Raw genomic sequence first — 10,397 nt, 5'->3', positions numbered from 1 at the left:
AGCTCAGTTTTATAGATCTGACTACACATCCTGTTCTCCAAAGAGCAGTCCCTAAAATGCATGCATCATGTTCAGCTAAAATCTCTTACACATTCTGAAAAGCATTTCCTTCACCTTAACTCATTTACTTCAGCTTAACTCTTTAAACACATGACATCACTGGAAATAAAAGTACTGCAACCAGATCCACTGTTGAGCTGGGGTACAAGGAAGTGTAAACACACTGATGTTTGTGTACACTGAGATTGCGGTTATTTTCTGTATGTTTTCCTCATCTTCCCTAGCTGATGTCATCAAGAGCCTTCTCAGAAGTGAACAGAACAACAGAGAGGTGAGTAGATGATCAACATCATTAAAATATTTTTGACAGACTCATGGTCTGTCCTGATAAAACCTTTTTCTGCTCCATCATAAGAAATGATAATATTTAAAAAAAAAAAAAAAAAAAAAAAAAAAAAGGCTTGCAGGTATACACAGAGAAATAAATGGTGCTGATTGAAATATGACAGACAACTGGAACACACTTGGAACCAAAGTGTGATTCAAGTGCTCACCACAGTCCCTGGTTGGCTGGAGTGTGTGCGTGCATGTGTGTGTGATTCAGGTTTTGTTTTAAACATATCTTCCTTTACTAAACATTAAATTATTTCCTAAGAAATAAAAAGCTATGTACATTGTAATTATCTACAGTAGGCCTTCGGCATCCTTGCTATTCACATGCATGGCATTTGAGCTGCATTCATAAACTCAAGCATGTTCCCTCGTTGCTTGTGGTGCTGTCCCCTCCAGCCAATCCACAGTCCAAGAAAAACTGATGTGCACGCTCTGAATTTATTTTTCCCCTTTCTCAGCAGTCAACAATGCCAGAGGGTGACTGAAATTAAAAGCAATTACAAAAAGGCAAGATCCTGCAAAAAGCTGAGACATGCACATCACTGGAATGTGAGGGCTGTTGGCAGGTTGCAGAGTCTGGTCCAACAGCCCAGCCTAAGCCTTCTGGCAGGATGAAGCAGATGATTCATGACTTGCAAAAAGATCAGAAAAGGGACCATTTGCCTACATTTACCTTGCCTAAGGTACCATATCTTCCTACTGTATTCGAATACTTAATTCCTATTCTGTATTTAAGAGGAGTCAGGCATTCAAATCCCATTGCACACTTCTCTCATTCTTTGCTTTTTATTTCTGATCTGATGGAAATTTCCTAAGTATGAAGAAACCTGCTATTTATGAATGCAGCCCTGGTAAACAGAAAAAGCCCACCCCATCCCCTCCCAAATGATAATAATGACATATAACTCTCTTTTTTCATAATAATAATAATAACAATAATAATTACAAATAAAAAGTCAGAAATTCTGTAGACCAAGAGGATTCTCAGTATTAAACACTAGTGCAGTTGGGGATTTCCTTTGTGCTTTCACTGTTGGCAATAGTTGAGATGCTTCCTGTGGAGGAGAAAATGGAGAAGACAGTCAGCGCAGCAACTTCAACAGTTGGGTCTATATTGCTTCTCACTCCTTCTTAGGATGTGAGTGTAGAGACAGAAAAGGTGCTTAAAAGTAACACATTCTGCATTGCACTTGCAATAAGCACAGAGTATGCAGAAAATCTGTTACTACAGTTCTGTTGGCTACCAGTAAATTTGTTAAGCTATTAGTGACATATTCATTTGTAAAGACAGTACATCAGCAGTGTAAGCTTGTCTCAGTTGATTCTTCTGAGGCTTCACTGAATTTGGGAGGCCTCCACAGGAGTGAAAGGGTCATGAACAGATCAAAGTGTGGCTCGCAGCTATTGCTAACTCCTATAAATCTATTACTATTTCCAGTTTCCTGCTCTAGTCATGTAACAATAGGATAGAGGATGGAAAACTGTAGGAAAAACTCCCTGTTACTATGTTGATAGAATTTTTTCCTATCTCAGTGTCTCAGCATCTGCTTGTACATGGGACCACAGTCACGGCCTTGCTTAACACCCACATCCTCACCTAATATAAGTGAAAAAAGCCCCAGCCAAGAGCTGTGTCTCACCCATTACTCGCGTGTCCAGCTCTTTGTCCATCAGCTCTTCAGGATCTGTGAACTCACTCAGAGTGATTTTGGGTGCATTTTCACTTTGGCTGACAGAACCAATCATTTCCTGCTCCTTGTCATGCTGAACTTGGGCATAGATATTAATCCAGGGGATTTTCCTGCACAGAAAGGAAAATAGGTTATATTTTGCCAAGAGATCCTTGATATGTCACTGATTAATCAGACCAGTTAAACTGAGACCAATCTCAAAAACACAACAGTGGAAGTGATGCAGAATATCATCTCTCAGATGGTGATGGCACCACAGTGATATTCAGCCCCAAGCATGCCATTAGCATTCAATAATAACTATACCAACCTAAAGCAACCCCAAAGTCTCAGGCCACTGCCTTCCTACCCTGTGCCCAGAGGCTCCTCCAGCAGTAAACCTGATGTTCTGGTGCTGCCCTGTTCTGGTGTGCACAGTGGATACTGCACACCTAGCTCAGACAGCAGCAGTCAACTAAGTATAATCAGTCGCAATTGCCAATTCCCTCGGTATTTATTATATGATCAGTGGTGCATTGGAAACCAAAAGTAAAAATCAATTGAAGCACTACTATTAACTGAGAAAAAAATTGCTAGGTTTGTTTCTATTGACAGGCCCACAGTGACACAGTAGAAAATGCCACATCAGAAAGAGTTATAAAGAATTGATCCTGCCTGAGAGAAAGAAAAGGACTTGTACCTCATAAAACCTACCTGAAGTCTATTTCTTACCATCTCAATGCAAAACGTGGTTTGTCATGGTAAGGATCGTGATAGTTTGCAGGGACTTATTTTCCCTTGCTGCTTGGGGAACTGAGAAAGTGAAAGCATTATTTCTTCTTCCTAACTCCAAGAGAAGTAAATTTGGACTATGGGAATAATATCCTTGAAAATCAGATAGACAGACAGACAGACAGTCAGGTAGACCCCTAGGCATTGTTCCTGGGGGAATATTTAAAATAAGAGAACTGACAAGTAATGTCTTAAACATCCTAGTGGTCCTAGGATTATTTGTGTGCAATGGACTGTTGAAAGGTGACCAATTGTTATAGGCTGAGCCTACAGCTTGGTGGACTTAATAATAAGGAGCCTGTGTGCAAATGAGCAAAGCACTGATTCTATAAATCTGTGGAATTAAAAATTCATGCAGGCCCATGCTCCTCCCAGAACATTTTCCTGTTAGCAGCAGTTCTGTATTCAGGCCAAGACCACTGTTAATCAGAAAAGTACATACTGCTAATGGACTTCTGCATCACTAAGAGCTAGAGAAAAGCTTTTGTTTTCATCTCCTTTTAACTTTCCACTCATAATTGTTGCATGCTCTCACTGAGCTCAAGTATTTGCTTTCTGTTAAAAAAAAAAAATCAAGCTGAGGACACTCTGGGTATCTAACTTCTAATTTTTGGCAGTTCCACATGCTTAGGACAAAGCAGATTAAGAACTGGTAAGTTGAAGAGCATTGGGCTAAGCAAAACTCATACTTTTAGCCATCTATTCTCTCTTCCTCCCTCCCCATCCAATCTCTAATGCATTACATTCTCAGATACATTTTAAAAGGACAGGGTCTTTTCAGCTCTGGAGCACAGCACAAGGCTGATGGATGCTACACTCAAGGTTTCATAAAGGCTCAGGATGCTCAGCTAGAATGAGGGTTTGTTTTATGAGATATAGAAGCATAAAATGATGAGGATTCTAGCAGTCAAAATATGCAGATCCTTCTTCTTGACTTATCCCTGACTATAGATTCAAAGACACAAAGCACAAACCTAAGAAACAATCTCACCAAGATGAAAAGGAAAACCCACGTTACTCTGGCCCATAGAAAAGGTAGCAGAGGGAATGAAGTAGTTGAAATTTGGACAGGAAAAGATGTAATTTTGCAATTTGAAGGTTTACAAACTATTCATGTCCAGATATTTATTTTTGTTTCCAATACAATATTTTGTCACTAGGAAGTATGTGACCACATAGACCATTTAATGCAGTAAGTAGTGTACTGAATACGAAGTTACTGATAAAAAGCTCCATCTGCCTAAGATACATTCTTATAAGGTAGCCCCTCAGCTAACAGGTTTTTCTTATCCTGTATTTTGTTTGATAGCTTGCAGCAGCAGACAATCATAGACCAGCATGCGTCCTGGCTACTGTCAAAGCAAAAGGTGTATTTTAACATCTGGCAAAGTAAATCTCAGCACAGATTCCCAAAGACACCTTGATGCATAACACAAACTTTTCTGGCATCAAGTCTCCCTCCTTTAATATAATGACACCTGTTTCTCTGCTCTTGCAAAAGCCATTTACTTTGCAAGATACAAATGAAATCCTACTGCACTAAGGCAGTTGGCAAGATGGATGTAGACTGTATGAAGACATCAGTCATGTTTTTTGACTAGGTGAGCATAAAGGCTTCCCATTTTCTGGTCTGTGGTTCAAACAAATCTGCTGAAGCAGGAAACAGCCTGACTTCTGAGCTCTTCGTGAGTTTTCAGAGCGCTGATGTGGAAGAGCAGGAGGTGTATTTCTGTCTGTATCTAAGAACTATGGATCTGTACTTTTCTAAGCCTCAGGCTAGTACAACTCATTCTACACCTGCAATCCAAGCACTGCTCTGCCTAAATTTCCTGTAAACCACCCAGCATCTCCTCCTCCTATCCTCCACAATTTTTCAACTTACCTCTTGAACTTGTAGATTAAAAAAACAGCCAAGCCTACAAACACCACAGACAACAACATCAGCATCGCCGAACTGCTGTGACCTGTGCTGGAATCAACAAGGGGTGCTGCAGGAGGAAAAGCAGAGCATTACATTTGCAAGACATTAGCAAACACATAACTACCAGAGAATTGAGCTCACCTTGTCTTTGTCACATCTGCTTTATTATCACCACTGCATGGTGCATGCTGCTTCCATCAAGGCCAATCAGTATAAAATTAATTGACTCTCATATAGTTTGAAAACCACATTCCTTTTTCAAAGCAATGCAGTCTAACATCTCCTAGTGAAAAGGCACAGCAAGCCATGCTCAGCTGAATGGTTGATCCTGTGTTAACAATGAGATATTTCTTTTTACGTTTGTCAAGGGACAGAAATAGAAATGAAATTTATGAAGTTTGACTTAATAGACACCTATTCTCCTTCGGAGAAGTAATCTCAGAGTGGGTCTCATCTTCCAATGACACGTCTGCCTCACATGTGTAAGAGTCCTGGTCTTCTGAGAAGCCCCAAGGCTCCTCCTTCTAATGAGATCTAATTGTTACCTTTTCATTCAGTCATTTTTTGTATCGTAAAGGAGCCCAAATCAATAAACCTGGACCCAAGCAGGTGCTACACTTTGGATCTTTGATCCACCCATCCTTGGCACTTTTGGCAGAGTAAATAAAGTGTATTATAAAACCTTGTTTGTGCAGCTATTTCTACAGCTCATTGGAACACACTGTCTTAATGGACTGAGAACTATTAAAGTCTGATGAGAACACTCTAATAATGTGCAAATGATCGTAAGTAGCGTCTGAACATGTCTCACTGCATAAATATTATTTGGTTCTTTTTTTTTCTTTTTTTTTCTCTATTGTTCTCTATTATTTTTCTGTCACTTAGATAACAGGGACAAATTCTCTGCAAATAATTCTCTGGTTCTAACTGCAACTTTTCACATTTAGGATTCTGATCCTACCAGTATTCTGCTTCCACCACTTCTATGAACTCTTTCTTGGAAAATAACTGACTCTTATTTCACTCACTAAAAAACCTATGGGAACGGTCACAAAACAAAATGCAGATGCAGCACCCCCACTTATAGTGTCTTACTAGAACAAACCCAGAGACAAAACTGGAGAGTGCAGAAATTCTGTTTTGTTAATTAATTCCTTTCAGACCATCTCTGTTAAGTCTAACTCTCACCTCCAAACAACAATCAGAAAGCAAAGGTACAAACACATAATCTGCAGAACAGGATGTGAGCCTTGGTTTTGCCCAAATCTTGGCTCTCTGAGAGTCTCAAAGTAAAAGGAAGCTAACATGCTTTATCCTAGGACATGAATTTCACTTTTCCAGAGAGGCTATCAGCAATGTCACATGCACAAGATCCCACACTTCAGATAACTGCAAGGGCAGCCATAAAAAGCAAGGGCAAAATAAAAACTTCATCTCCTGTACAGCCATCATTATCTCAGCAATAACTGAGAGCTTCACTCTAGGCTGTTGAGTGCTGTAGTGTAAACCCATTCACCTGGAGCCATACGAATCCTCTAAAGAACCACAGTTGTGCCTTTTACTCCACTCACCTAATGTTAACTGAGTGACATACACAATGACTTCAACACCAGGTTTCAGTTCAAACTGGACCAGATTCTGATTGAGAGCATTAAAAAGGATTTCAACAACCTGAGAAAATAGTAAGAGATATAGGTTACAATACAGAAGAGAGCCAGCTCAGGAGAACGTTCAGAAATGTTAGTCACCACTTGTAGGCTACATACTTCTCTTACTGTCTTCAGGAAGAAAAGGAAGAAAGCAGGGAAGAGAAAGGTATGTGAGAAAACTGAGGAAGTAAAGAGAGACATGCACATGCTTCAGATGGAACTGAGTGTTATTGAATTCAAGTCTCCCTAAAGGACAGACACGCTTTTGAGGCTCAGAGTGTTATTATAATTCTCTGGGGAATACAAGGCAAGAATGGGAATATGGTGTGGAAGAGAAATTAAGGATCTTCTCATCTTCTATTATGTCCTGTGAACTGGATCTTACACACTTGGAAATCACTGAGATATTCTCATTAGTGGGTGATGGAGCTGAGCTACTAACAACGCCTTGCTCCCTTTGATTCAGGACAAGCCTAGTCAAGTAGCTCCTGCTGTATCCTTGTTGGGATACTACTACCCAGTGATATCAAACTTTTTGTATTTCTCCTTCATTTAGATGAGGGGCCTTGAAATGGAGGCTACTCACAGCTCAGCAAGCCAGATGTGATGTATTATTTGATTGCCTCACAACATGTATTTATCATGTCACCTGGAGCCTGAGCTTGTTAGTGCCTGGTCTCCACCAAGTAATTCTGATGGTTGGGGCAGAACTCCTCAAGTAGGAGCCATTAACAGGTTCCAAAGCACAACTGAGTAGACTGTCAAATACAGTTAGACCACTAGAGCTACAGCTCATGGTCAACTAGGTCAGAAATGCAATCAGATGCCTGCATAATACTGATAAATGAAAAATGTTCACAACTGTGTTTTCAGAGAGCAATCTAATAGGAGTAGGCCCAACTGAACTGGACAGAAACAATTCCAAGAAAATCTCTCCAAATAGCCTTCAAAATCTTCCTTCTACTATGCCTCTCCTTTGTGCACACTTAAAAGCATTAATTTAAGAATGCAGTTTTGCTAGCTTTCTACAACAAACATACTACACTGAGGGGGCTAACTTTGCTCAGTGGGTGAAAACAACTTCCATGGAATTCAGGAATCCTTTGAATGATTCAGTGTTTGATCACAGAAGAGTTACTCCCATAGGCACTTTGAGATGGGCTATCCATAGCTTCCACATAGTAGAACAGTAGGAATGGTGCATACAAGAACATCAGCTAGAGTAAAGCAGCTTTTTCAACACTGCTTCACTCCTTTGCTTTCATAGATTTGATGTAACTGCTTGGTAATTCTAGCAAAAAAAAAAAAAAAAAAAAAAAAGCTTCAGCAGACTAGTGCTCTTGTTCCTAGCTCTTCCTTTGCCTGTATATCACTGTAGCTATTCATCACTGTAATTACCTATTTATCTAAATGGATGGATATTGTAACTTTCAAATACAGTTTGCACACACCATGTGCTGCTTCAGAATCAAGAGGTCTTGTTCCCGTGATACACAAGCTGAAGAGCTTGATTTATTTTTAGTAAACCTCAGTGTATTATCTTGCTGTTTTGGACTTTGTCTATTAGCATTCCTCCAAGGAGTGGAGGGAGTACATATTCAAGGTTCCTTTGGCCATAACTACTTTAATGAGTGCACACTACTGATCCAGGTAGAACCACTGCTGGTAGATTGTGACGCATCTCAGTGAGGAGCTTGGAAATCCAATTTTCCCTGTGAAATTTATACCTCTTTAATAGTATAAACTATACTGCCACAGTCCAACGTGCATCCAGTTACATCACAACTATTGCAAGTCAATTCCTGTGCTGAAAAGGTTAAGGGGTCCATCTGTAAATGTTACGATGGGAATAAATGATCTGTGAACCCTTTTATCCTTACCTGTTCCAGATCAGCCTCACTGCTTTTCCTTCTCTCTGTAGTGTTTTTACGGGGTAGCACAAAGAGCTCAGCAGAAGTAGGCAACCCAGGAAATACAGCTACCAAGATTTGTTCATCAGGAATACCGGTCACCTAAAAAAAGTAAAAAGGTGGTCTCTAGCTGCTCTTCTACTGCTGATTTTTCCATTCACTATGGGAAACTACGCTCCCATCAAACTGTAATTTGTCAGTTCTGCTATAGCTGAACTGTTGTACCCACTGAGTGAGTCTTAAAATAGAGGTTCTGCTAATGATGTTCTCTGTCATTTCTAGAAGTAAACATAGTGTGGACAACATCCATGTGCCCAAAGATCACAACCCAGAGTCCAAAATCAAAACCTACAATCTCTTCATATATGTATTTTCCATATAGTCCCTCACCACAAAAGAATAATGCAAAGTCAGATCCAGAGACTCAAGGAGACTGATAAGCATGCAACTTATAGGGACATGTGATGAAAATTACTTGCAATCACCTTCTAACAACAGGTTATGAGGATCTACATTTGCTACATATGAAGAAAATGAAACACATCAATGGGGCAGCCTACTTCTGGGGATTTGTCCTATAAGAACAGATTGTAGGTTGCAACTGAACAGTCAAAAAACGATATACAGACAAGCATTTCTACATGCTTTCTATTGTTGATGTTACTGTTATTACAATATAATTCATTTATTTTCTCTACAAACTTGACTTGAATACATTACAATGGAAGACCAGCTAAAACAAATGAAATAAGTGTTTTCTCAGGGTGGGAAAATAATCAAGGGAACTCTCATAAGCTGTGAATTTTGAGTAGGCTGCAGATGAGAAAAGCAGGAATGCACTTTCTTCATAAAAATAATCAGTCACCATTTCTAAGAACAGATGTAGCTGAAGCAAAAAAAGAAAGAAAAAAAAAAAAAAAAGCAAGATACATTTTGGTAGAAAGTAAAAAAACACAAAGGCTTGCTCATATCTATTTCTTGATTTCACACAAAACCAAAATCCCGGGCTATTTGATATCATAAAATATTCTGTCTGCTTTCCTGCAAGAATTTGAGTGCTAGTTTACATATTCTAATTAATCCCAAAGGAAGATTGAGTATCTTCAGAAGCTTCTCTTTGACCTGTGTTTTAAGAGATAAGTTTATTTTCCCTCTGAATCCTCATTTTCTGCCCCACTTGGAAAGGGAGTAGACCTTTATAACATTCACTAGTTGCTATACTTAGTTCCATTGGAAGGCTGAGTATTAGGAATAGATAAAAATATCTTCCTCATGCACCTAACATTACTACATCTCTCTGTCTTCTGGGATGGAGTGGATCAGCTGTCAAACTGCACGCAATAACACTATCCAAATGTCTGGGGCAAAACCAGTGCAACTTGTAACATTGATTTTGGCAAAATAAGAATAATAGTGATGCTACTATCATCAGGAATTTCTAAAGTCCTCAGGGATATTAAAAACTGAAAAACACCACAGAAACATTAATAAAAGTAATTACAATACTTCCACAGAACTCCCAATATAGTTTTCCTCTATAAAAAGATTCAGCATATTAAGAAGCAGTCGATTTAAAATGATAGCTTCATTACTGAGTTCTTCCCACTCTTTAAAGCTAGTATATTGAAAAAGTCTGCATACTTTATCAGCTTATTCTACATCAAGCAGAAGAGGTGGAAACAGAAGCTTACCTGTGCTAAAGCTCTCCTGATGACTTTGCCAATATCTTGTCTCCACTCAGGGATGTCAGGATTGTGGTAGTCCAAGTTAGGAGAAAATGAGAGGAGTTGAGATTGGAAATACTCTGGAATAGAAGAAAAGTATTGATGAGAATGGGCAGCACTTAGGGTAAAGCTAAAAGCGTGGATTCAGTAATATCTCCTATTTATTTCCATGGGAACTACAACAGATACAAAGAGCCCAATAACACTATTTGATAGAGCAAATTCTCAGCTACAAAACACTATTTTTCAACACAGTCACCACGATTAGCTGGGCATTTTCATCAGCGATGAACAAGAACCTGCATGCTGCACTCATAAAAATCTGCAACAGTGAAGGT

General features: G+C 39.3%; 1 protein-coding gene across 2 annotated transcripts in view; it reads right to left on the bottom strand.

Annotated features, from left to right (window-relative positions):
- Window positions 1-1,308: 1,308 nt before the first annotated feature.
- SORCS3 (sortilin related VPS10 domain containing receptor 3) overlaps window positions 1,309-10,397 on the bottom strand; it is a 266,625-nt gene continuing 257,536 nt past the window's right edge. The window contains exons 22-27 of one of the 2 annotated variants that reach the window (XM_090145482.1): window positions 10,027-10,139; window positions 8,306-8,437; window positions 6,348-6,447; window positions 4,738-4,843; window positions 2,034-2,194; window positions 1,309-1,448 (exon numbers count right to left, since the gene is read on the bottom strand). In XM_090145482.1, the coding sequence (XP_090001608.1) occupies window positions 1,384-1,448; window positions 2,034-2,194; window positions 4,738-4,843; window positions 6,348-6,447; window positions 8,306-8,437; window positions 10,027-10,139 (677 nt within the window). In that variant the 3' untranslated portion in view covers window positions 1,309-1,383. The remainder of the gene's footprint in view (window positions 1,449-2,033; window positions 2,195-4,737; window positions 4,844-6,347; window positions 6,448-8,305; window positions 8,438-10,026; window positions 10,140-10,397) is intronic. The other variant, XM_090145483.1, reaches the window with a different exon arrangement.

The sequence above is a fragment of the Phasianus colchicus genome, chromosome 8 (assembly GCF_987193195.1).
Source record: "Phasianus colchicus chromosome 8, bPhaCol1.hap1.1, whole genome shotgun sequence".
Classification (NCBI taxonomy): Eukaryota; Metazoa; Chordata; class Aves; order Galliformes; family Phasianidae; genus Phasianus; species Phasianus colchicus.
Note: the sequence above shows the minus strand (reverse complement) of the source record. Positions and strands in the feature narration are given on the sequence as shown.